This window comes from Podarcis raffonei, chromosome 2 (genome assembly GCF_027172205.1).
Source record: "Podarcis raffonei isolate rPodRaf1 chromosome 2, rPodRaf1.pri, whole genome shotgun sequence".
NCBI classification, from domain to species: domain Eukaryota; kingdom Metazoa; phylum Chordata; class Lepidosauria; order Squamata; family Lacertidae; genus Podarcis; species Podarcis raffonei.
Window position 1 is genome coordinate 52,604,309 of NC_070603.1, and position 27,061 is coordinate 52,631,369.

Sequence of the window (27,061 nt, forward strand, 5' to 3'; positions counted from 1 at the left end):
CGCTCTTTTCCATGTAAAGAGAACATAGATCCGAAAGGAAGCTGCTTGGCGTTTTGCACGCATAGAAAAGGAAGTTGGGTGGGTGTGCCACACGCCCTGGGAAAATATACCCGCTGCCCGCTAGAATAGTGGTATCCTCTGTTAGGATGGGATGGTGTCATCTGTCTGCATTTGGGTAGCTAAATGGCTGGTGTGTCTCGGCAATGAGCCTTTTTCTAACGCACAGCAGATTGTTCTGGCACTTCCTACACACCTGGACCTGCTATTCACCGCAGGCGCTCCTTGTACGCAGCAAGTCTAACTGGATGTGCTTTCCGGTTTTCATTCGGATGGGGCTTCCTTGCCTAAGCAGCAAAGTGTAGGTGTGGAAATGGACTGGGAATGCCAGGAAGCAGGACCTAAGGCTTGGCAAGAGGAAATGGTGTCCCTTGGATTTTCCGACTCTGCGTGTTCAACAGGGAGAAAATCGTCCCAGAGCTCCCAAGGGTGCTTGGGAGTTTCCCTGCCAGGCCTGACTGAACCGGGCGACTCCTCCCCACCCGCTGGCGTTGAAGTTCATCTTCCCATTTCCCAAACACGTCCACTCAGAAGCCCAGTTGGTCTGGATGCGATTTGGGTGGTCATAGGAGCCAACTCCTAGGGGCCGAGGTCCCTTTGCCCCTCCGATGAAATATTTGAGCCCCCCCCCCCAGTTGATGGGCATTGCCATTCAAATGGTGTGCGTGTGCCGCATCATGTGATCGATCATACGGGGCGGTGCTTACCTGGCCTCCCCCAATATTTTATTCAAGTCACCCGCATACTGGACGGGGGCGTGGACGGGGGCGGAGAATCTAAGACCTTTCAGGTGTTGTTGGACTAGGCCAGTGGTTCCCAATTGGTGGGACCCCACGGGGTTTGTGGCACCATTCACACAACAAAACCACCACATTTTCAAAGTAGGGGGTCCGCGGCTTGGCTTTTGAAAAACAGGGGGTCCGTAGCTAATAGGGATCCACTGGACTAGACTGCCTATCCGCCTTAGCGATTGGCCGTGCTGACTGGGGCTGATGGGAGTTGGAGTTCGGCAACACCTGGAGGGATCCAGATTGAGCATAGGATGCCTGGCTTCCAGGTGAACGCACGCAGGATGGGGTTGCGCATTCCAAATGACGGTGCTGAGAAGTAAAACCCCATTGAACTCGGCATAAAGCTACCGGTACTTCGTTCTTAGTGGAGACGTGTGGAGTAGGAGGTTGTAAATAATACTAAGATAATACTAAATAATACTAAGATTGGAATGGTAAGCATACTTACTAACCACGAACGAGACTTACTTCTAAGTAAACGTGGTTATGGCTCTGAGTTTCGAATAAAGGATGAGATCCAACCAGAGGCGGAAAAATTAAGCTTCTATTTTTGTTTTTACTTTATTTCACAGTAGACCACTTCGAAATCCAGATAAATAGGCAAATTACACGTCGAAAAAACACAAGCTTGAAGTTGCAATCCTCGACACAATTCCCTGGGAGTAAGTCCCATTGAATTCGATGGCATTTCTATTGTGTGTACTGTATATACCGGTACATGTATGAGCGTGCATCGAATTGCCCTGTGAATCTCTCCCAATTTTCAAAGTGCCTGGTTTTGGCTCGGTTGCGCCCGCCGCTCAATGGCACCGACTCCTTTTAGATTTAAAAGGAAGTGCTTCGTTTTGACCGTGGGATCAGGCAAGAGAGAATCGCTAGCCCCGCGCGACCCCTATTAAAGGGAAGCCATTAAATACTCGGTTGCAGGAAAGAAAGCAAATACGACCCACAAACTCAAGCCACTCTCTTTAATGACAAGACACTCATTTGTATCGGGCTGTACAGCAAAAAAAGGGGGGATGGGGGAGACCACGTACATCAAACCAAGCGGCTGGACAAAGAACAGACAGTGCATTTAATACTATCAAAATCAATCACTTGTTTTAGTGCATAACAACTAAATGGGGGTCTGGAACGAAAACAGCGTCTGACTTCCTTCATTCTGGTGGGGCCTCGGCTACAGTGCGAAAGAGTCCTCACTCCACCCCACCCCCTTGCCCAACACGCGCACGCACACACACATATTCCCACGCAAGGTCTAGAGAAGGAAAGGCCAGACGTGTCCAAGTTAAAAACAGAACAACATAACCCCAGCTACACCGGAACAACCCAGCAAGAAAAATCTTGTTTCAAAACCTGAGCTCGCAGCCAACTTGAGCAACCCCTGAAGATCCTGACATCGAGCTTTTAAATACTGTATAGGAAAAGGATTCTGGACGTGTTGAGAATAAAACGAAACAGACAAGAGAGCGCGAGTGGGAGTATGTCTGTTAGTAAACAAGACCCGCCCCCCCCTGAAAACGCCAACTCCCCTTGGAAATTCATGTTCTAGTTGGATCCAAAAAGAGAGCCCAGTGGATTCACGCCCGTCTCTTAAATTCGCTGTAAGGTTGCGATCTGCAGAGCAAGCTGCTCCCTGTAGTTTGAACCATAAAAAAGCCCAGCGCAGTGCGCGCAATCCTGGCCTGGAGCAGAAGTTGGCTGGCGGGGCAGTGGGGGGCAGAAAATGTGTCCAGCAGTGTAGACAAGATCTTCCTTGGGCGAATGAGCGAGTGCTGGGAGGCGCCTTGGGAGCTTCTGTGCGCCCACCCCGAAAGAACCCCAAACCTGGGGTGGGTGTATGCGCTCCCTGGCGCCCCCGGGTCCTTGAGCCCAGAGTGATCCCTGCTGACAGACCGCCTCTCTCCAGCAGGAGGTCCAGCCCGGCCGCTTTTAATGCCCGCTTTGGAGTCCGTCCAGGAAAAGTCTTCCCCCCCAAGCACTCAGCCTCCGCCGCAAGGAGGGAGGGAGCCTTGGGAGGCCTACCAGGCCCGGATGCCGTGCAACGTGGAGAGGGCGCTGTTCCCTTGCGGGATGGGCGTCTGCACGGGGTTCAAGTCCCCCACGCTGAAGTTCATGAAGTTGCCGCCGGGCGCCGCGGGCTGCACGCCTTGCACGCCCGGGTAGCTGCAGCTGTAGCTGGCGCTGCAGGCGGCGCCGCTGTAGTTGCTGTAGGCCGGGTAGGAGTTGTAGCTGTAGGGGTTGAGGCTGACGTTGTAGGGGGAGCTGTAGGGCGACGAGTCCCCCAGGCAAGGCTTGCCGTCCCGGACCAGGACGGGCACGGCGATCCTCCGCGGAGGAGGGATGCCCACCATCTCCAAGCTCTGGTCCTGCCTCTGCCGTTTGCATTTGTACCGCCGGTTCTGGAACCAGATCTTGACCTGCGTGGAGGTGAGCTTCAGCACGTTGGCCAAGTGGTCTCTCTCCGGGGCAGAGAGGTATTTCTGCTGTTTGAAGCGCCGCTCCAGCTCGTAGACTTGCGCCTGCGAGAAAAGCACGCGGGGTTTCCGCCGCTTCCTCTGGCGGGGTCGCTCCGGATCCTCGGCGTCCCGCTTCTCCTGCTCAAGGGATTTCTGGAGGGCGCACAGCTCTGCGGGGAATCAAGGAGAAAGAAGCCCAGAGGGGCAGTCAGAGCCTGGCGCTTGCTTGTCATATACAGAATTCGACATTTCCAAGTCACTAGTCCTCTGGATTTGGTTGAGATTCCTGCATAGCAGGGAATTGAACCAAATGACCCTCGGGGTCATAGAATCATAGAATCATAGAGTTGGAAGAGACCACAAGGGCCATCGGGTCCAACCCCCTGCCAAGCAGGAATCACCATCAGAGCACTCCTGACATATGGTTGTCAAGACTTTGCTTAAAGACCTCCAAAGAAGGAGACTCCACCACACTCCTTGACAGCAAATTCCACTGTCGAACAGCTCTTACTGTCAGGAAGTTCTTCCTAATGTTTAGGTGGAATCTTCTTTCTTGTAGTTTGGATCCATTGCTCCGTGTCCGCTTCTCTGGAGCAGCAGAAAACAACCTTTCTCCCTCCTCTATGTGACATCCTTTTATATATTTGAACATGGCTATCATATCACCCCTTAACCTCCTCTTCTCCTTTCTCAGCTTTAGAATTCTATGATTCTATTATTTTGGTTGGACTGAGGATTTCAACCGGAAGCTCCGATCCCTTATATTGATCCCTTACATTAAGTCTCATTCATTTGATTGCCTGTATAGGTCCTTCCTTTGCATTCTCCAAAGAGGTCAGCCTCCACATTGATCTTCCACCCATTTTGACCTCCCAAGCAAAAACCCCGTGAAGCATAGCTGTCAACTTTCCCCTTTTCTTGCGAGGAATCCTATTCGGAATAAGGGAATTTCCCTTAAAAAAGGGGAAACGTTGACAGCTATGTCGTGAAGCAGGCGAGACTGACGCAAGTGAGCAGGACCAAGTGGGGATCTCAGTGGAGCCCTCTTCTAACTCCTCTAACCATTTTACGACGGTGCTTCTGGGGTGGGAAAAAGTACTGGCTACCAGCCTCCAGCACAGAGAATCGGCCCTCTGAGTTGGATTGTGATCTGTGTTTGGGAGGTCAGGCTAAATACTGCGCTCCATAGAAATCAATAGGATTTGCTTCCAATACTATTTCTAAAATGGATCCCACCCTCCAAAGCTAAGGTCTCAAAACACTTTTCACTGACTCTACTGCCCACCTGAGTCCCGCCCCCGCCCCCAAGCTTTCGAAGCAAATGACTGAGTCCTCTGGATGCTTACTCATTAGTAAGTTCAGCAGCGCTCAGTGCAATTTATTCCACCACCCAAAAAAATATTCAGAGCATTGCGCCCTAAAACTGCAGCCCTATATACACTAGGGAGTAAATCCCATTGAACCAACCCTTCTCCCCAAAGGCTCTGGGTGTTAAAATAACGTTATGTGTCTCCATTCTGTAGCCCGATAAACACATCCATTTACACCACAATATCGATTGCCATGTTCAGAGGTGCTAAAGTCCCAGTTCTCTTTCTCTATAGATAGTTGCAGTATAGAATTCTAAAACGAAAAGCGGCCAATTAAAATTAATGCAACAGATCAAGCTTACATTTGGGGGCTCAAATCCAGCTAAAATTAAACCCTGGGATACAAAAGTGCTTAACATTGGCTAAATTGTATCCGCTGAAAAGTTCACCCTTTTAGGTCAGCGGGAGTAGAAGTCGATCCCAAACAGATTTCACAAGTGTTTATTCAGAAGTCAACTCATCTTATTTGGAAATACTGCTGAACTCCAATGATTTGCTTCCGCAAAAATGGAGCAAAGCCTCTGTTTTCGTTTGCCTTTTTTCCAAGCAGAGCTATATTCTTAGGTGCGCTTTGTTTCCTCCAAAGAAATTTAGATTTGAAGGCCTTACTCTGCGGACTAGGTGGTTGCTCCTGTTGTTGTTGCATTTTTTAATTATTCAGATACAGCACTGCCCTTCATCTTTGTTCATTTTTAATATTCAAGGCACAAACTCAGCTCAAAGCGATGAAAATGATACCGGAATTATTTCTTTTTGGAAATTTAAAGACTGGATGCAAGCATATGACTTAGGCACTCCCAAAAATTGTCCCACTGAAATCAGCGGGATCCCAGGATCGTGGAACTGCATATAATGGGCAAAATCTGGTCACGTTTCAGTACGTTGAATTTTTATTTTTATTCATTTTTTGCATACTTTATTGGGGACAACCTCCTTTTGAAATCAGTAGGGCGCTTCAAAGTAAACGTGCGGAAGACATGGCCATAGAACTGCCAATTTAAAATCAACACGTTAAAAACTTAAATTTAATTATTTGTCCGTAGGTTTTTTGGTTTTTTTACTCATTACAAATCTATAGGACTTAAAGGATGAATCCTAAACTATCTTTATTGAAAATAGCTTCATTGAAATCAACAGGGCTTGCTTCTGAGCACGTATATATATTATCAGATTTCGGAAATCTTAATTCTGGCTGAATCACGCCCAGCTGGGTAGACCTCAAGATCTCATTGCGTGCACAATGTACCTTTGAAGTACATTCGTTGCCTCAAAGAATTCTGGGCACTGTAGTTTGCCCCTCACGGAATACAATTCACAGCAGCCCTTAAACTCCATTGCCCAGAATTCTTTGAGGGAACAAAGTGCTTCGAATGTGATTAAAGGTATGGTCCGTACGCAGCCACACTGTCTCTATTTGCGGGTGGTTGGGATTCAGCCGCAGACGGGTAAACTCAGGTTAAGCAACTGAAATTTGGAACTGCTGCGCAACAAATCGCTCCCGAAAAATAAAAGCATAATCTGAGTTTTTGCGGTAAGGAATTTGCCAGAAAATGTACTGGGAAGTGTGGGATAACAATTGTTCACACGAGAATGCATAACAGCCCCTCAAACAAATCATAATAGGTTATCAAAAAGTAGAAGAAGCCATAACCACCCCCGCAAACTTTGTGCAGGACAAATGCTCAATAAATAGGCCATCTAGAAGCGACCTCAGGTACCGTCACATTTGCCTCCAGAGTGAAGAAACCACAGACACTGATGAGTCCCATTCAAGCTCGAACAGTTAATGTGGATTTTAGCTGCACTTCAGTACTACACACGCACACATTTACCTACACACATAGAGATAGATAGATGGTAGGTAGGTAGGTAGGTAGGTAGGTAGACAGATGATAGAGATAGATGATAGATAGAGATAGATAGATGATAGATAGATAGATAGATAGATAGATAGATGATAGATGATAGATGATAGATGATAGATGATAGATGATAGATAGATATAGATAGATAGATAGATAGATATACACTCTATCTATCTATCATCTCCAATTTATACAAGCCATTTCCAAGTCAGTGCTATTTATTTCTACGCCATTTACTTAGGACTAATGTTAACTAGTTTAGGAACCCAAAATCCGAGTCCGAGATTCCCAGGAAATGGGCTGCTCAAAGTATGAACACATCAAAGCTCAATCGGTCTGATGTTCTATCTGGGAAGATTCCTAAGGAAATGGAAATGAATTCGTGATTCCAAAAAAAAGCAGGGACATTCTCCACTAGAGAGTTGATTAAAGTGCGATTCACACAGGGAGCTGATCCTTTCCGTCAATTTCCACACAATGAATTGGAAATCTTACAGAGCAATCCAATGCATGCTTACTTAGAACCGGTGAGCCTCAAGAGGTCCAGCGGAGCTTGAGGCCAATTAAGTGTGCATAGGATGGCAACCTCATGGGGGGGAATTAAAAAGTCGTGACTTCCAAAGGCAACTTTTGAAACGTTAATACTCCGAAGGCTTACTAAGAAATCATTACTGCAGTTAATGTAAACATGACTTCCTAAAGGACCAGCGAAAAAGTGCATTCGATGGAACTTTTGTGCGTGTTAATCAAACTCCTGAGCAGAAGTTAAATTGCTACTACTAGTACTACTACTTCTGTTTTAAAATAAATCCAATCGAGATGGTTGGAGTCTATTCCTTCTGGGAAGGGTCGTAATGTTGAATTGTGCTCCTCGATTTATCAAGGAATATTCTAAGAATCTCAAATTGTCTTACCAACGCCAGAAACTTTTGGAGGAAGTTTAAGGAAAGTTAAGGAAGTTTAAGTTTAAGTGAGTTTGCGGATTGCGCCTTTTGAGGAGTTCAGAGGCCTCTCAGCCTACATCAAAGGGACAGCTGAGCAACGGGTGTGCTGCTAATAATAATAATAATGTAGAACTATATAAATTTAAATGTAAATACTAAATTTAAATACGAGCATGTTTAATACGAATTATAGTTTTTATACATCTTATACATATTTTAAATTTTACAAAATGATTGTTGACAACAACAATAATGTAATGGATAGTAATCCTATTCTCAATGCTACCTCTCCGCTCATTTGTTACCGAAATTCGGCGCGCAAGAAAAAAGAGTTCGGACTCTTAGCTGGAGTCCAGCTGCAGAACATCGACTGCAACTTTCTGCACATCTGCCTTGGTGTAAGTACCTCTGAAGTTACTTGAGTAGATGTGGATATGACCGGGTTACGAGCTAAGAACCAGGAAGTGCCCAGGCTCATCCCTGCCATGACCCTAGGCAAGATATTTTCTTTCTTTCCTTATCTGCAGTGGACTAAAGGCTTGTGATCCTCACAAGAAGATAATGGTTGTCATACGCCTTGGACAATCACAAACGCTCTGTAAAAAGCTTATCCTCATCCTCGTCAATAATAAGAAAAATTGGTTTATCAGGAGGAAGACATCTGCAGGGAAATGTACAGCAAATGTCCCTCTTAGACTAAGAGGAGTCACCTGCCCAAGGGAGGATCCGACTCCAGCACAACACCCCATCTGCCCGCAAAGGGATCGCCAACTAGCAGTCAGCACAGCCGACTCTACCTGAATCCCTCTCCTTTAGGAGACGCGAGGATGGAGAACCATTCCCGCTCCTCCAGCAAATGACAAAGAGGGATGGTTCGTAAATAAGACGACGCACTGCTACTGCCGTTTCCAGCCGACAAGCTGCAAGCCTGTCGACATGAAGGCGACAATCCAGCTGGTTTCCTTCAGAAAAGACTCCGGGCGGCTGTGCATACGTGGAGCGGGACTGGCCGCGCACTCCCCGGGCCCTCGGAGACTTCCTTCCTTCCTCTGGGCCGTCGGTGTTTTTGCTTAACTCGAGTCGGCGGGAGATCCAGGAACCAAGCAGCAGCTTCCAGCTCCAGCTGCCTCGGAGCCCCCTAGCCCGGCCAGAGGTCTCCCCCTCGCCCCCAAATATTGCCCCCTTCCCAGCCTGCCCTGCTCAAGAGAGAGAGATGGCGCTTCGGCCGCCGCGGAAGGGACCCTCTCCGTGTCCGCGACGGACCCTTGCTTTTACCTTTCTTGTTGTCCCCTTTGGGCGCCTTGGTCGAGTCCATTTCCACGTAGTTTTTGGCCGCGTAAAAGGGGCTGGGGAAAGCGGCGCCGTTGCTTTTGGCGAGGCCGACGGGGCTGTCCGCGATCGGGCCTTCGTCGGCCGGATACGCCTCCTGCTTGAAGGTGGCTAGCATGCACGACGAGGGCGAGCCCAGAGCCGAGAGCTCCATGGGCGCCAAGCCGCTGGGATGTTGCTCCAGACTCAGGATATCCTTGACGGAGAAAGGCGTCGTGGTCACCGGGCTCGGGAACATCGCGGGCGCCGGCGTCTGTGCCCGAGCGCAGCGTCCTGCCAGCGCAGAGCAGGTGCCCCCGGCGTGCGCTGAGCCTCGTCTCCAAAGCGCGCACAGCAGGGCCGGCGCGGCCAGCCGCAGCTTGGACACTCGGGAGGCAGGGACGGAGGCGGAGCGAGGCGCAGGGAGACCTCTCCCATTGGCCGGTGCCGGGCCGCGTCCCGGGCCAACCTAATATAGTCACGGAGCGCCGAGCAGCGCCGCGGAAGGGACGCCGAGGCCCGGCCAGTGGCGCGCGCAAAGGCGCTCCGGGATGCCATCGATCATGGCGTCAGGTTGAATAAACAAGCCGCAAGGAGAGCGCCGTCGGGCGCGCAGGATGACCTGAATGCTGTGTCAAGAGGAGGGCTGCGAGAGGAAGTGGGGGCGGCGGGGGGAGCGCCCTTCTTGGAAAGGTTTCCCTTAAAAAAAAAAAACCGGGGAAAAAAACCCTGGAATCAGCCCGACTGTGGGAAACGGGGAGGAGGGACAGGCACGTTCTTTAGTTTCCACTCCAAAGAAACCCAACCAAACAAAACAAAAACCGCCGTTTTAATTGTTCCACGAAGTTAGGCCACTTCCTCTGGCTACGGCAAGGGGCGCCCTCCCCAAGATCAGCTCGCAGCAAGATCCAACCCACCAGCCAGGATCAAACGCGGAGCGCGCTTAGCGCATCACCAGGCCTGTGGATCCAGCGGGGAAAGCCTCGCGCTCGCAGTGCAATTAGCCTCCTCTTTTATAGCCTTTACAGAACACACGAAAGACCGTTTACACGGCTTACAGCGCTAACATCCCTAACCACTCAGGGTGCCGGAATGGCGGGTGCATCCGAGGTCCGGCAAGCTCTGGGTCTCCTCCACTGTCCTTCCTCCCTGCTTCTGGTGTCTGCCAGGCAGTGGCTTCTGTGACAAGGGCAAGGATCGTATGGCCCTCCAGATGCAGCCGGGCTACTACACATCCCCTCATCAGTCCTGCCCGTGGGTCCCGCTGACTGGCCGGGGTGGGTGGGAGTTGGAGTCCGCCTTTCCCCCCACCTTTTACTAAGCGCTATTATTGGCAATAAGGACAAATGGAGAGCTGGGGGCGGGTGTTGGGAAGTAGAAGGCAAGGCTGCCGCGGAAGGGCCACCAAGAGCAGGGGAGACCCCAGCCCGGCCTCTCTCAGAAGCCAGGCCCGGAGCCAAAGCTCTTCCGAGGAGACGCGTGACCCCCCTGGTTCCCTCCAGGCTTCCAGGCTCTTTCTAGCCCGAGCCTGGGCTCTTCTAGTGGTGGGCGGTGAAATGCGGGTGACCGCAGCAGGCCCTTAAGAAGCACTTACATTGATGCATTGCTTAACAAATCCGAAGTGGCAAATAATCACTCTGGGGGATGACCCAGCTTGGAGAAGGGAGCAATAATGTGGGCTGCTCCAGAGAAAGAGAGAGAAAGGAAGGAAGGAAGGGGGGAAAAGGAAGACGGGGAAAGTCTGGAGCCAGTTCTTTGGGGAAATCTTTCGAAGCGAAGAACCATAGGCAGGCACATCTTCCCCACGGCGAGCTTTTCTTTCGGAAAAGACCGATAAGAGCCTCACCATGGAGAAATCCGGACCCGAGAGCGGAAGAGAGGCGGCGGCTGGTGAGTTGCCCTGGGCCCTTCCACTGCCTACGGGCGGTTTTGGTAGATCTGTCCGGTTGGGTTCTGGAGAAGCCCCTTCCTCGAGGCTGAGAAATAAGGGACGGACCAGAGTGCTAAAAGGCAGAAAAGCAATAGCGGGGATTTCAGGAGAGTGTGGAAGTCTTGGCAAGAGTGTGAAAGGCTTCCTCTGGGTTATACTGTATTAACTCTTCCCCTCGAACCGACTGTTATCTTAAGAGTATTTACTGTGGCTAATAAATAATAAATATAATAATGACAACCAAAGAAGTATAAGAGCTCCTCCTGAGAAATAGTCACGTGACGTGTACGCATTCCCTCCCATGACAACCCCCCCCTAAACCCTCCCCCCCTTTTCTTTAACTACGGTGCCTCTGTGGATCCTATTTAAGACACACCAATTAGGGAGCAAGTCCCTTGAACTAAATTACCAGTTAAACTATCTCCGTGTTAGGTAGGATCCAGCTAGCGGGGTGTGTGTCTTCCAACAACAACTGCCACCTGCCATTAGGGCTCCTGGAGTCTCTAGAGAGACAGATGTTGCATCTTGAGGAGCGTGTCTGCAGCGCCCGCACCGGCGCGTGGAAGCGCATCTGCGTCTTGCTGTGCCGGATATTTCTTCCTTCCCTGCCCACGGTCCGATGCTTTTTTCCCTCTTCGACTTTGGTGCCCACAATCTAGTATCGTGTGTGTGTGTGTCGCATGCGCGCGCGCGCGGCAAGAAATCAGCAGAATGATTTCGAAATACAGTGGTACCTCGGGTTAAGTACTTAATTCATTCCGGAGGTCCGTTCTTAACCTGAAACTGTTCTTAACCTGAAGCACCACTTTAGCTAATGGGGCCTCCTGCTGCTGCCGCGGTGCCGGAACACGATTTCTGTTCTCATCCTGAAGCAAAGTTCTTAACCTGAAGCACTATTTCTGGGTTACCGAAGTCTGTAACCTGAAGCGTATGTAACCCGAGGTACCACTGTATTGCTATGCACCTCCTTGGGAACAAGCCCTGTGGGGTTTAGTGGGAATGGATTTAGGGTTGCATCCTTATTAGGAAGTGGATCTGATAAAGCGCACCCTACTTCCAAGTCAAGGAAGGGCCGTAGGTCGGTTGTGGGGCACCTGCCTTGCAAGCAGCCGGCCACAAATTCAATTCCCGGCATCTCCAGGTAGGGATAGGGAAAAAAGACTCCTGTCTGAAACGGCGAGGAACTGCTGCCCGCCAATGTGCATAATACTAAGCTGGATAATAGACTAAGGGTCTGAGTTAGGCGGCTTCCTGTGCCAACACTCTTTAGGGTGTACCTTTCGGTCTGCTGGACAGAGCATGTTATCCGGATACAAAAGGCTATAAAGGGAAGATGATGGTCTCCGTGAGAGAAGGAATTACCCCCCATCAAAGCTCGGGGTGCAAGTGAAGGCACTGTCGAGTAGGTTCCTGCTTCCTTTCTTTCTGGACGTACAGAATCGTGCGCACGCTCCCTTTTCGTCCGGCTGCTACTGAGGGGATCTCGACAACAGCCCGATTCATGATAAGGCAAAACAGTCTTGCAATAAAGGAGGTCTCTACCTCCCCAGGCAGCCTGCTCCAAAAGGGTCATAGTGTTTGGAGAGAGAAAAAACGAGGCCTGTATAATAGAAAGGAAAGTTCTCCCCAATTATAACAGACCAGCATTATGTGACAGCATTGCCCTATCCCTAGATAGAGCGGAGCGTGGCGCTGGGAATAAGGCCGCTGGTTTGTCACGTCACCACCATCCTGTTGTCCCATAAAAGTCCATGTAGTTGCCAAACAGGTTAAGAAGCATCCCGTAGTGTGTTATTCGCCGCCCTGAGCTCCTTGGGGAGGAAAGGAGGGCTATATCTACGTTGGATACCTAACGGTTCACGAAAGCCTCCTTCCTTGAAAATGCCGCTCCTTGGTCCCAGTCCTGTGTCGCCTAACAAACGAGGGCAAGTCCACTCCGCTGTACCCGGCCTTCTTCTCTCCTCGACCGTATTTCTAAGTGGCTACCACTTGGCTTTGGTGCGACCTGGCCACTCCGGCCCACATCCGACGCAGTTTTACGCCGCTCAAAGCCATGCCTTGATCTGGGCCTAGCTGGGACAAGATGAGGTTTTCAGTTGCCCTCTGCCGTTTCTCGAAGCAGTAGGTTTAGTTTCTAGTCCTCATGCTGACTGAATTCAGCATGATTAGAGAGGGCATTTGTTGTATTGTTGTTGTTTTTTTAAAAAAAACAGCGCGCACAAAGCGTACTTGGGGACAAGGAGAAGAACAGCTAAATTTAATGGAGGAGCTTAAAGATAAACAATAATAATAATGGTTGTTTCTCGTGTCCTAATAGCACAGCGTGCTTTTCTGGCGGGGTGCCTGCTGTTTCACATCCACGACCTCCTTGTACGACCAAATCGATCTTTCTTTCGGGAGCTTTACGGAGCTCATTCCCACCCATGGGCATACTCATGATTTATTGGGTGTTATCTGCGACGCAATTTGTCTGCTAGTTAAGTATTTTTATTTATTTACTTGATAGGGGAGGCAGCTGCACCCTCGTGGCTACGCCCATGTTCCCACCTTCTGGTGTGTGTTTTTTCCTTGTTCCATTTCTAAAGAGGCCGATTCCCTCCGGCTTATCTGCCCGAGGGGCGCTTGCCTTGGGCAGGCAGCGCCTGCTGAACCTGGCGGCGCACGGAGCTTCAGGCGCTCTTAAACCGGACTATTCGCACTTATCTGCGACTAATTGCCACGTCTAGGGCTCTGGCTTAGGACGCGTCCCTGCCTGCCTCCACCGCGATCTCTGGCCCTCGGCCCTCCCTCCGCGCCCTGCTTAATGGTCGACCATTTGCAAGCCCTTCCGGGAGGGGAAAGCAGGACTCGCCCCCCGCCCGCCGATCGGGTGGAAGAAGGTCGCCCAAATCTCTCGCCTCCCTCGGCTTCTCCCAGAGTGTGGAATTCTCTTTATCTCGCAAGAAAATGGAAGCAGCAACATCCGAGTCAATTAAAATTCTTGCCCTGGGAGGGTTTTTGGGGGCTGGTGTATCGGATCCGAAGTCGCGATGACAGTTTGAGAGATTAGGGTGTATAGAGAGGCCCAAAATGTCTATTTAAATGTTGGAGGGATGGGGGGACTGCGGCAAGGCCACCACCTCCACACCCCCCGTTGCAGCTCTTCTCTGTCGTGTTCACTCTGTCCTGCAAAACTAAAGGGCGGGGAAAAGGATTAAAATGTCTCAGTTCACTTCGTTCTCGTGCGTTTGGTAGAAATTAACAGCGCAGTCCATCGCGAAGGAAGCCAAGCTGAGTTCAATGGGAGTTACTCCTAGGAAGTTAGGGCAGAGTATCCCAGCGTGAAAGTATTCTCTGGAGGGGATCGACCTTGCATCAACAAATTTATCTCTATCAAAACATTTCAGGCTATGTTCATGTTTCTTTGACTGGGACAAAACATAAGAAGAATAGATAAAACCAGGTTGTATTTTGAGTTGGGATGGCAGTGTTCAATCCATTCGTTAAGCTAATTGATTTTAAAACTTTTAATCGAATTAACATTTAAAGAATAGCATCTATTTATTAAAATTCAGGCACTGATAAAAACTGCAGATAGCAGGCACAGTCTTGAAAGGGGTATTCTCCGCTCTCTCCCATAATAAGAGCTCAATCAGGCCAGCATCAGTTCAGCATCTTGTTCTCTCAGTGGCTAACTAGATGCTTATTATGGGAAGAAACCGACACCAAAGGCACTAAGTACAACACCACTCTCTCCTCACTTGTGCTTGCTAGCAACTCGTAGTCAGAATCATAGGCCGCCTCCATTGCTGGAGTTAGTAAAACAAGCATCGTGGCTAGTAGCCAGCTGATAAGCTTTTTCTTAATGGATTTGTCAAATCCCAGTTCAAACAGGTTTGAAAGTGATTTACAGTGTAAGCCACAGATCACTGAAATCAATGACATTTAATTGAGCTCACCTTTGTCCACACTCACAAACACCAGGGGTTTCCACTAATGTGTTTAGGAACGAGGGTACTAGCTGAGGGAAATGGACCTAAAAATGGAGAGATTGGACCCTCTCCTATTGGAGCTTGTTTCAAGCTGCAGCTATTCAAGCTCCACAGATGTCCTCTCTCAGTTAATGATATTCAGAGAAAAATCAGAGGCAAATGGCACAGGCACTGGCCTGTGTGTTTTGCATACTGAGCCCCAGATCTCCTGCCCCTGCCCTGAATTTAATCTCTGTCTTTCTCCCTTTCTTTCTCTCTCTGTATGTCTCTCTCTAACACACACATACACTGGTCTCCTACATTTTTGAGCCAGAGGCACATTTGGAAATCTAATAAACTTTTGTGGGTATCACAAAATATCCATTTACAGAAGGGCACTGCTCAGCACCCCTCCCCCTAAAACAGGCAAAAACACCTACACCCCAATGATTAAAATGCAGACAGAAAAAGCAGAAACAAGCAGCCCCTCAACAAACATCAAAAAAGTGTTTTTTAAAAAAGATATTGGAGGTTTAAGGGAGCTTGGTGTGCACCAAGGGTGTGCCTGAGGGTGTCATGGTGCTCATAATGGGGACCGTAGACTTATAGGGGAGCTAACTGCCCCACAAGGTGCACTTCTGGTGAGACTCCTGTCACCTACCAATTTCATTTGCTCAGAGGCAAATGTGTGTCATGGACAGGAGCCCCAAACAATGTTCCTGGTCAAACAGTTCTTTTGTGGTTATGATGGATAGACAGCCATTTGATCTATCATGCCATTCCCCCCACTCTTCCTAATGCAATCCCCTCATTGCAATCCTCTGTATTATATGGATTTTAAGTATTTTAAGGATATTTCCCATGACATCTGGCATTTCTTGTGGGAGATGTAAGCCGAGAGAAAAGGCTCTTTTGCTGCTGCTGAAAATCTCTTCATGGTCTTTTTATGTAACTTGAAAAGCAGGGAGTCTTAAGATGGTATGCTTGATATGACCTTTGCTGATTCTGTTCTGTTGGCTTTACTTGTTGTGATTGCACTCAGGTAAGTTCAGGATCTGTTAGTTCAATAGAGCCCAGAGGCTGGCAGCAGGTTTTTGCCTCTGCCTAAGGAGGAGACTCCACTATGACACCATATGTAATATTATTATTGTTAATAATAACTTATTTGGCATTCTAACCAGCAGAAAAGGTGATCTGCTTTGTTCTTACAACACTTATGTGAGGTAAGTGAGCACAATCTATTCATAATAATGGGGCACCTCCCCAAATAAGGGTATTTCAAGCCCCTGATCACCATGTCATGGACTTGGGGTGCTCCATCTTAGATCCGAGAGTGTGACCAAATACAGACTGCATCAAGTCAGTTTTTCAGAACTCATTATTTTGTGACATTTTGGTAAGTGCTAATGAAGGTATTTTGCCTGGCCCTAATAAAAGGGTTGCATGACTGTGGATTTGGAGGTTTTTCCTCAGAGGGCAACATGACTTCCTTAGCTTTGTTTGCTAGTCAAAGTAGTAGCTGAAAAAACAGGCAACTTTTCATTTTTGTAGAAGATCCTACATCCTATTCTTTCTCATTGCTAAGGAACAGTTTGAGCTAACTGGCAGGACAATCATATGCATGCCTACTCAAAACAGTAAGTCCCACTGAGTTCTATAGTAAATGTGTGTAGGATTGCTGCCTAAATTAAGGGATTGCTACTGCCAGTAAGAACTCCCAAACACAAAATATTTAGCGTGGAAAATAAAAGCAACCTGGGCAGCTACCGTGCAATGGGGAGATTCCGTGTTGCTGCAGAGCTGCTCATATACCAGGATCTCCCAACAGAGAGATCTACTGTATTTGCATCCCAATCTTACGGGTGTCAGTTGCTCGCCAGTAAAGGTCGGTTTCCAACGGCATTTGATCCCAACCATGCGCCCATGAGATTAGAGCCTCAGGCAGTGCCTAGGGATTCCTAACAGATCACTGGACTGCGCTCAACCAGCTATTATAGCGTGTTTAATGTGAGCAGAGGACAAGAGGGCAATGAGCTAACAGCCTCAGGAGCAGTCTTGACCGTCAAAGCAAAACAGATCAAACATAACATTAGCACGACAGATAGAGTCGAGGCCGGGGCACCCCAAATGCTTTGCGGGGTGGGGGGCGCCCAACCCCAGCCCTGTTCCGCGGGGAGTCCCCCGGAGCCGCGCGCCCATAAAGCGTTATTAATAGGCCGCGGGCGGCGGCTCCGGGATTCCCCGCTGGGTCTGCGGCCGAGGCGCCCGTGATTAATGGGCCGCGGAGGCGAGGCTGCTCCCTCCCTCGCCCGCCTCTCGCTTAATGCAGCCGGGAGCCAGAGAGGCGTTATCCGGCGCTTTATCTCCCGGCGGGGTCTCTCTGCTAATACTCCAAATGGGCGCTCTCGCCTCGCCCTGTTTACAGCCCCCTTCGGCGGACGCCCCCCTGATGAATGGACATTAGCACTTTTTCGCACTACTGTATCAACAAAAAGAGCTGCAGGGCCGCAATAATGGCGGGAAAAGCAAACACTCGCCCGGCCAGATTGGGCGCGTCTGCTCTGTGTCCGCCTGATGGATGAGCCGGGCCTGACAGGCCGAGGCTCGGGAGGCTGCGGGGCCCGGCAGCCTCCTGGCAGCGCAGCCCAAACACGCAGCCGAGGGAGGAAGACGCTAGGGCCCCCCCTAGAGTCCCCCCTCCGCAATTCGGGAGAGAGGGGCCCGCAGGGGTCGTTGGGAAAATGGGCAGCCGCTAGGCCTCAGGAGCCACGGGGCGACCCTTCGTTTATCGGAGGGGGCCGCATGCGGGGGTGTCACGAGGGCCTTTTGTCGCACACGCATCTGCTTCCGACACTTAGGTCCTAAAGGCTGCTACCCTTCCCCACGTGCAAGGCTGCTGGGCTGTTTAACAGAACTGCAAGGACTTGAGGATCTTCACTTTCCACTCCTCCTAATTCAGTTTCCTTTTGCGATGCCAAAAGCAAGGTGGAGGAAGGACATGTGAAGCTCACTGTTGGGGTGCCATCACAAGGCCTTGGGGAGCCCAAGAGCAGAAAGCTGGTGTGTCCCAGGGGCTCTCCTGAAGAAATCTTCGGAGCATGGGGACAAGGCCTGTAACAGGAGCGAAAGAAAGCAAAGGGAAGTGGGATGGTTTCTAACTGGAAGGGAAAATGAAAGTAGGCCTGGAAATAAGTGGGTTTGTTCGCCTAGGCCTACCTGAAAAAGAAGCAGGATGGTGTGCACTGCGTGTAGGTTGACCAAGATAGAGTGGGGTGGAATATTTAGAGCACAAATAAAATATCACATCTCTCTTTGGGAAAGATGCTAGAGACACAAACCGTGGAACTAGCTCTGCCTTGGGGTAACCATTGGTTTGTAGGAGGAGCTCATGAATATCACAGGTTCTTTAGATAAAAGATGTTGCACATCCAAGACTGATGGATGGAGAAATCTGTCCAGTTATCATTTTTGCTACTAAGAAGGAAATCCTGTAAGCAACTTCTTGCATAATATTTACGATAAATCAATATTGTTAACGTGGAATAAAAAGTGGAATAAAAAGCTGTTATATAATAGAATCTACATTATGGCTCACATACATTTTATATCCAGTTATGGATTGGTTTGCAGTGCAGCAAAAAAAGAATTATAGCGTCAACCAGTTGTAGGAGTAGGGTATCTAGGAAATCAAGTCTATCTGATCCAGATAAAGGGTTGATAATACTACACAAACATACTTAATATTTTTATTCCCAGGAAGCAGTGAGGGGGAAATGACATCAGTTAGCTGAAACTCATTTTGTTTCCAAAATTTGCTCATTGATTGATATGTGCATGCATCTATAGGCTAGCAAAAAGCAGAAACCCAGCTGTTCTCCTGCCAAGATGAAAATTAATTCACAACCTACAGCTCAGATACCAAGTAAATGAATTAATTTCAGCTAAGTCACCTTTATAATTTAATGAAAGGGCAACATTCATTGACCAAACAGCATTTTTCAAACAAACAAAATGTAAGTATATAAGCTGTCTAACTATGGCAAGCACTATCTTAAAAGAGATATTCTGCCTTTTCTTTCACATAGGGGATAATGCCGCTTCTAAGATTATGGTTGCTAGGACACACATACATTATCTGAAAACACAGTGTGCTGCTTCTTTCAGAAATTCTTCTTTCAGAAATATTGTTTTTACCCTCATACAAATGTAAACACTTTCATTACTAATTTGTAAGTTTCAGCTCAATTATCAACAAAGGTTGACAACTTCCCCAGTCTATTCTTAGGCATGTTTATTAAGAAGCAAGTTCCATTGAGTTCAACAGGGCTTATGAAAATGTCTGCACAGGGTTGCAATTTTAGTTACAGTACTTAAATTTTATTTCAAGCATATTCTCTTTAAAAAAACCACCAGAAACTTTTAAAGTCACACCTTGTTTTTAGGCAATTTAATTTTCTAGAGGAGGTTGTGGGGGTGGTTTGTTGCTGGCTCTGGTTCTGAACTGTGTGCAATCTGCTGGAGGTCTCTGTTTGTAAACTCTGAGTTTCTGATTCCTTAGCACTAATTGAGAGCCAGCACTTCTGTGTGTTGTGGGTGTATTAAGAGCTAGGATTCCAGCAGTAGGCTATTAGCAGTTCCTTGAGTAAATCTTTGCAGATTTCTTCCTGCTTTCCACCTCCCCCATTTTCTTGACTGCAGAAGCTACTGGAGAAAATGGTCTTGTTGACATTGCTTCTGACTTCTTAACACTTATGGGGACATTAGGCGCCAGTTCAAATACACTGTGCTCCACTTGTAGTGTACATGCTCCCTTTTTATAAACACAGCTTTATAGCTCTGACATGCTTGTCAAAATTCATTGACAAACATTTTGGATGATGGACAACTTCTACATATACTGAACAAAGGTGAGCTCGTAACAAATTCTGTGCCACTGGGAAAATAATCTAAAAGGCAATACCCTCATTCATCCTGGGGATCTATCTTAACATGGTCTTTTAACTCTGAAGTATTTTAGAAATGTTAAGGGAGGTTTCCCATTGAAAATAAAGACTAAGGAGAACTAAAAACAGCAGTAGAAGAGCTTGCCTCAGATAAATCCAATTTTATTCACAGCTATTGTTAAACATCAGAAAATCAGACAGATGCAGCTAAATGGGAATCTGCCTTCAAGATAGGCAATACACCTATTGATAAGAAAATGGGAAGAATAGGGCTTGTACAAATACCATTAATCTACAGGTGCCAATGAAAAATAATACATAATACCAAAATGGCATAGTTTGAGGCTACTATTTCCCCTCAGGTGTGGTTCCTGCAGCCACCCAGCTCTACACAGCAAGCAGAAATTCACCCAGAGAGGCAGTGGTGGGGGACAGCTCCTCTTGCTGAATTTATGTTTGTCATGGCTGAGAAAGACTGGGAGCCCCACTAGGAAAAGAACATTGGCAATCCTCAGGTGGTCTCTGGCAAATGTCAAGTAAGAAAGCCAACAGTGCATTTGGTGAACTTTGCTGTGCTTGGAAAGCACTGAAAAGAAGATCCACACTAACCTATAGGTCTTGCAAAGTCAGAAACAAATGGCTAACACTGCAATCCTATACATGTCTCCTCGGAAGTAAGCCCCATCCACTTCAGTGGGACTTAGGCACAGGTAAGCAACTGCAGGATCACAGCCCAAATCTCTCATCCCTAAGGACCCTGCTAAGGTAGGATACCACAGTTACAAGGTCGGAGTCTGGCAATATTTGAAAATAGCAATTTGGCCGAGGCTTGGATATTTGATCTTGGTTTTCGATATGGTTGTCATTCTACATTGATTTATACCTCACTTCTTTTTTTTATACAAAAAGTGCAGAAGACAGCTTACATTAAATTGGTATTACAAAGCAAGAGAAAATGCATTTCAAAAACGGTGGAGGGCCAACGAGTAAGTAAACACCAAGTGGTTTATCAGCCATTTTGCATTGCTGAAACCGCTATTCTTCAAACTAACAGCTGACAGTATAAAGCGCCAGCAGCAACCAGCACGCACAAAGCTAGATATTAGAGTTGCGAAGTATTTGCAGGGAAAGCACTTTGTACGCCGTCCTCCTAACAGGAAAGAGATGCGCTGAATGAAAGGAGGCTTATTTCCAAGTCAATAGCTTCATAGACGAGTATGTTAGTCAGCGGCCTGTTTGGGAGGTCGGGGAGAATGTACTTAAAGGAAAGTACTTCTGATTAACTGGTCAGCGTGAGAGTGGCTTTCAAAGGATATCTATTTGTCATTCATTGGTGCTTAGGTAGCTGTTCAGAGGCTGGACATCGACAGTTATTATCAAAGTTCCGGGGGAAACCTTCTGGAACCATAAAAAGAGACACACGCGCAAAAGTAAGCTGTCCGGCGTCCCTATCTTGAGCACACTCAATTGATTTGGAAATAAGATTATTCGAAGCAAGTGTGATGGGGACGTCGTTTAATGAGACCCTTTGCATTGTTGCATTTATTTAAACTGTAGTACCCACTGCTGGGAGGCAGCTGTTTCTGCGGCATTTGTTGCAAGCGGGAAGGAAAGAGTCCACCACAAGCGTAGCCCTATTAGGGCAGCTCTCCTGTGGGTTTATTACGAGATGCTTCTCTCTGAGCCAAACAGGCCGTCCACGCGGTACATATAGAATAGAGAGTCGTCGAGGTTTCAGCTGCAAAGCGATGGAGACTCCGCAGTCTGTCTGCCGCACACGATGCTTTGCGAGGGGGGCCTGGTGGTTTTGGTCTTGCAAGCTTTCTGGTAATGGGCGTTGAGAAACCGAATCTCTTTGGCCAACATCCCTCTCTCCTTCCACCTCTTCTTAGAAACACCAGTTCATTTTTTTTTAAAAAAAATGTTTTGCTTTGTTTACCCCATGAGAACTTCCAAACCGGTAAAAACTGGAAGGAATGAAATTGACATGCCCGGGAGAAACTCGATCTGTACAGAACAGATTGAGGAGGAGGGTGAAATTGTCCAAGTGGAGGGGAGATCTCTCTCTCTCCATCTCTCTCTCTCTCTCTCTCTCTCTCTCTCTCTCTCTCTCTCTCTCGGGGTGGGGGGGAATCTGCGGTATCTCTCTATCTAAAATGCCAGGCAGCGACTAAGAGCCATTAGTTTAGATCCGCCCCCCCCTCTCTCTCCCCTCCCCCCACCTAAAAATGACTTCCCACCGGGGAAGATAAAGACGGCGATAGAGTTTCTTAAATAGCCGCCCCTCTCCCCCTTTCCTGGCGTTATCAGGGGGAGATAGTGCCGCTGGGCAGGGCCAGGTCATGCTATCTGTGGTCTTGGCTGCCGTCCCCAAACGCTGCCTTGTCAGGGGAGACGCCACCCGCATTAGGACCCAGACTGGACTCCTTCCGTCCTCGGTCACTCACCAGCCCCCGCTCCCAAGACAAGACCCCCTCGCGCCCCACAGCTCTTTCCCAGGAGTATTAGGCAGGCTCCGGCTCAGAGCTGAAAGGGGATGAGGAGAGGAGCGATGGGGAGATGGTGGGTGACTTGATCCTCTGGTGCTACCGTCGTCCTCTAACCTCTTTTCCTTTGGATCCAGTTAGGAAAGCAAGCTTTGGAGGAGACCATAGGAGCGGTGGGAGGTGGGAATGTCAACTGGGATCAGTCTGTCCTCAGCCAAACTCATGCAGGTCTTTGGAGAAAGTCAAGCGGAGGACACGCTTCGAGGGTGGCTTCCTTACAGTTCCACAGGCACGTTATTTAGCGTGGGTATCCCTTGTATATTCCAGTACAATTATTTATTTAAAACATACACAAACATACAAAGCTGCAGTCTTAAGCATATTTACATGGGAGTAAAGCAGCATACTGTATAAAGCAACGGGACTTACTTCTGAGAATTTTTTTTTGTTTTGTTCTGCTTTGTGGTTGTTGTTGCAATAGGGTCCCCCAGTTTTTCTTTAACAGTAGTTGAGGAATAAATCAACTGAAATCTATGACGGTGGAATAAATGTTTCAACACCAGGATGTATAATCCCACTTTCTTCTACAGAACTTCTCCCCAAGCTGTAAGTGGCGTGTCTAAGCTTGGTGCTTTGTCCTTTTAAAACTATCAACTCGCCATTCGGAAACCTTTATGTTAAAAAGTATTCCAGTACTGAGGATATCATGAATAAAATTTACAGACTGTATACAATTACATGATAGTCTTAAAATGTAAAATAAAAAGCGGAGAATTCTAGGACGCAGAATAAGGTGCTTGATATCAGTAGGCTTAATTATTCATTGGATTTTGACTACTTCGATCTTCAGTAGAAATTGATAAGTCTCCTTGACGCAACCATCAAGACACTAGTAAGATTTTGAAATCGAGAGCCACTACATTCAGTCCGGCGAAAAGGAGGCTTCTGCCAATGCATCGTTTGCTGTAATAGGAATTTTGGAAGTGTAGAAAGCATTTCGTATTATATCTACTCCCATTCTGTTGTCTTCAGCAATGCAATTCCATGTGCATTAGGTGCACATCTAATACCAATATTAATTTTCATTCCGGTACAACTAGTCATGCCTAAATACCTTTGTTTTTATTTTTAAATGTCGACAGAGTAGCTTGGGGCTCTTTATTCTTTTTAAAGCGTCTGATAGGGTTAGGATCTTCATAACTTGTGGAAAGAGATTTATTACGGAAGGTGAGGGAAACTCTGAAAACGACAAGGTTCTTAGCACATGCTCAGTCACTTTGAAGACATTTCCATCAAAGTCAATGGGACTAAATTCCCAAGAAAACAGATTTAACAACGGGTTATTGATGAATCGTCTTCCCGTGGAAAACCATACCAAAAACACTGCCGACCGGATCTGAACGCGATTTGAAACGTGTAGAACAGGACAAGATTTAAATTTCGCTACTTCTGTTTTAATTCGTTTATATAAAGCAGTGAAATCTCCCCACCCCGCTCGCATAAGGTCGGGTAAAACGCATCCATAGCTTGTGTGTGACAAAATTAAAGGCTGCCTTCGATTTGTGAAATAATTGTGTCTGCTGATACATACTACCGACAAATGCTTTCAGCACCAGAAATATAATCTGATCCTGATTTAATCTCTTGGGATCAAAGAAACAGGAATGGAATGCAAATGATCGGGATGTAAAATTCAGTTTCCAGCATGTTCCACTCTTTGGGGGGCAGGAAGGGATGCGGAGTTAGGTCATAATATTCTATTCCGCGGCTTGTTTAAAATGAGCACATTGCAGTTTGAAAAGCCTGCCCAGCCTTTATAAGATCCTGAATCGCAAGCATAGGAGCCAACTCCTAGAGACGAGGTCCTTTCGCCCCCCCCCGAATATTTGAGGGGGCCGCCCCCCAAAGTCCATTCAAATAGAGAGTGTATGTGCACCGTGTCATGTGATCGATGATACGGGGCGGGATTTACCTGCCCCCCCAATATTTTATTCAAGTTGGCACCCCTGATCGCAAGGAAGGTGTGAGGGACATGAGAAATCTGTTTGTCAAGTCAGCCAAGTTATAGCTGACTGGAGTCCACAGATTGCGACTTTGTGGATATAAAATAGCCCAATAGATTTTGGGAGAGTGGATCGTCATCCGGAGGCAAGGGTGATGTCCTCCAGTGAGTTCCGTTTCTACGGTCCTTCTGGCACCCATCCTTACGCGTGTTTACTCGGAAGTAAAACTCACCGAGTTCGGTGGGACTTGCATGTACGTACAACATACGATGTTAAGATTTAGTTCGTAGGATGATCGGCTGTTTGAAACCAACCAGAGGACCATTTTGCTCAGAGAACAAGTTAGATGGACCACCACTGCACACAAATAAAGTATGTTCGGGTTTCTCCGCAAGCGAAGCCAATTCGGATCAAAAATAGCCCCGCTTAATTAAAGAATCGCGTTGCAGCCCTGCAATCCTCTTTAAAGGACTTTAAAAAATAATAATCTGCTAGCAACTCCGTGAGAAATAAATGTTTTTTTGATCCGTCTCATCCCTGAATTCGGATCAAAGCAGGCATAAGCCGGGAGGGGGGAGCGTGGCCACTAGGAAGGGCTGCTTTTGCTAGTTGTGGAATGGGACAAGGAAATGGAGAACTCGCATTGCAAAGTTTAATTTATCACTTCTCCCAGCCATTTGATAACCACGACGGCACGCCGTCATTTTTTTAAAGAGGCTTCATTATAAAGGTTGGTTGACGTCGCGATTGTCGTTATTTTATTTTAAAACCGAGAGTGACTTTTGAAAGCCTTGCAAACGTTTCCATTCGCTATTCACCCGGAGCTTGGCATCCGTTGCTCCAGCGCGTGCCTCATTTCATCCACCTTTTATGATTTACCTAGACCAGGGGTCAGCAACCTTTTTCAGCCGTGGGCCGGTCTACCGTCCCTCAGACCATGTTGTGGGCCGGACTACATTTTTTTTTTTTTGGGGGGGGGAAATGAACCAATTCCTGTGCCCCACAAATAACCCAGAGATGCATTTTAAATAAAAGGACACATTCCACTCATGTAAAAACACGCTGATTCTCGGACTGTCCGAGGTCAGATTGAGAAGGCGATTGGGCCGCATCCGGCCCACGGGCATTAGGTTGCCTACCCCTGACCATGACGGAATTTTTGGAGCTCAGTGCTGTAGGCTTGCAAGGGTCCGGGCGATTACTGGGGGGCGGGGGCGGGTAAAGGAGACGCAGAAGGAAGAACCTCTCCTGAAGAAGATGGGTGACAGCCCCACGATAGTGAGGGCTGCGAGATGACCTCGAGGCACGGCAGAGAGGCAGAGGGACAGAGACAGACGCGCGCGCAGAGGGAGAAACGTGTTTGGAAATACACACGTTCCCACCTCTGATCCGGTGAGCGCTGCCGATTCCTTGTTCCCCCCCACTTTCATCAAAGCTCTGGATTTGTGCCTTTCCTTCCGAAGTCGTGCCAGAAATGGACAACACTGTATTTTCGGAGGGGAGATATGGCTATTCTGCCGTCTCATATTGATGGTAGCCAGGAAGGTGAATTGGGCGCAGGCCAAAGCACGGTGTCTTTGCGCCACAGGGAACCAAATGGAGATTCGGGATCCGGGTGTTTCGGGTGCGACTGCGAAAGCACCCTTTGAGTGGATCTCCAGGATCTCACCAGTTGTCCACTGATTGGCCCATCACCTGCCCTTTGTCAAGGGTTTTAGCTCACCCCTTTGCCCTTGACCTAAAGCAGGACTTGCGCAGTTTCCTGGAGAGTAGCTCTCTCAAAGGAAAAACGACTGAGGGTCTTGTGTAGCACTCTAAGGACTAAGAACAGCATTATGGCACCAGCTCTCCCAGATTACAGCTTCCTTTATGCAGGCAGGCAGGAATCTGCAGAAACTGATGCCCCAACAAATTCGTTAGCTGTTGTTTTTGCGGCAGCTGACACCGGCTCCCCATCTGGAAATGGGAAACTCGTTAAAATAAATTATTGCGCACTGACGTGATTAGCACCCGTTGACGAGGTGGGGGTGACGGGTGGGGAGAATAAGGGCGCTAACTCCCCACGCGGGAGAACCAAAACTTTCTCAGCTAAATCGCCTGAAAACGGCGCTGCGGCGAGCGAAGTGAAATGGGGCATATTTGTAAAGCGCTTCCAGTCCTAAAATGTTATATAACCACACCCGTGATCCGCGTTCCGGCTGCTGAAACCTGATGGTGGTGGATCCTTGTTGTTTGCTGCTGCAGGAGAGTGCGTGTGCACGGCTATATGTTTCAGAATAATAATAATAATAATAATAATAATAATAATAATAATAATAATAATAATAATAATAATAAAATTCTTGGTGAATCTGTTCTGAGAAATCTCGCAAGAGATTTTCATAATTTCAAGGAAACTGCAACGGGCATTCAGGATATGTTGTCCGAAGAGACGCCTCCAAACTCCTGGCTTCTCCCCCCTTTCTCTTCCACGTTTCTTTAGATATCTCTTTGAACGAACCATCCCTTGAGGTCTAAATGATAGAGCAGGTAGAGGAGGTTGGGAGGAGGCCAGCGACCTAAAAGAAGAAGAAGGCCGTGCATTTTTTTTAATGTAAAAATGTTTGATAATTAAACTAGGTGGTAGCAGATTTACAAAATAAAGGGGCAAGCTGAACAAAGCTAAGACAGCCATTGTGCACACTTCCCAGGGAGAATTCAGCGAGACTTACTTCGGAGCAGAAATGCTACTGAAATCATCAGGACCTTAAAGTGCCTAATTTTGGCTGAGTTCTCTTGGTCCATACCTCTGCCTCTTCCTTTCCACCACCACCGTCATCACATTTAATCAATTATAATGCCTCTAAGTAATATTTTGCGTTACTAGACCCTCCCTTCTGAATTTCCTCATGAGATTAATTTGGGATTTGCACTTCTGTGTCTTAAAGATAGGAGTCTAAATCTCGTTGGAGAAAA

At 47.7% G+C, this 27,061-nt stretch overlaps 1 protein-coding gene and 1 long non-coding RNA gene across 2 annotated transcripts in view; one reads left to right on the top strand and one right to left on the bottom strand.

The window, feature by feature from the left end:
- Positions 1–1,802: 1,802 nt before the first annotated feature.
- Positions 1,803–9,469, bottom strand: NKX2-5 (NK2 homeobox 5). The gene is made up of 2 exons (XM_053376616.1): positions 8,762–9,469; positions 1,803–3,477 (listed from the first exon to the last, which is right to left on the bottom strand). Exons 1-2 carry the CDS (start codon positions 9,051–9,053, stop codon positions 2,870–2,872), a joined length of 900 nt encoding a protein of 299 aa, XP_053232591.1. The 5' UTR covers positions 9,054–9,469; the 3' UTR covers positions 1,803–2,869.
- Positions 9,470–9,885: 416 nt separating this feature from the next.
- The window catches only part of LOC128407798 (uncharacterized), a 53,828-nt gene continuing 36,652 nt past the window's right edge, over positions 9,886–27,061 (top strand). The window contains exon 1 of the long non-coding RNA XR_008328905.1: positions 9,886–10,684. This is a non-coding gene — a long non-coding RNA (uncharacterized LOC128407798). The remainder of the gene's footprint in view (positions 10,685–27,061) is intronic.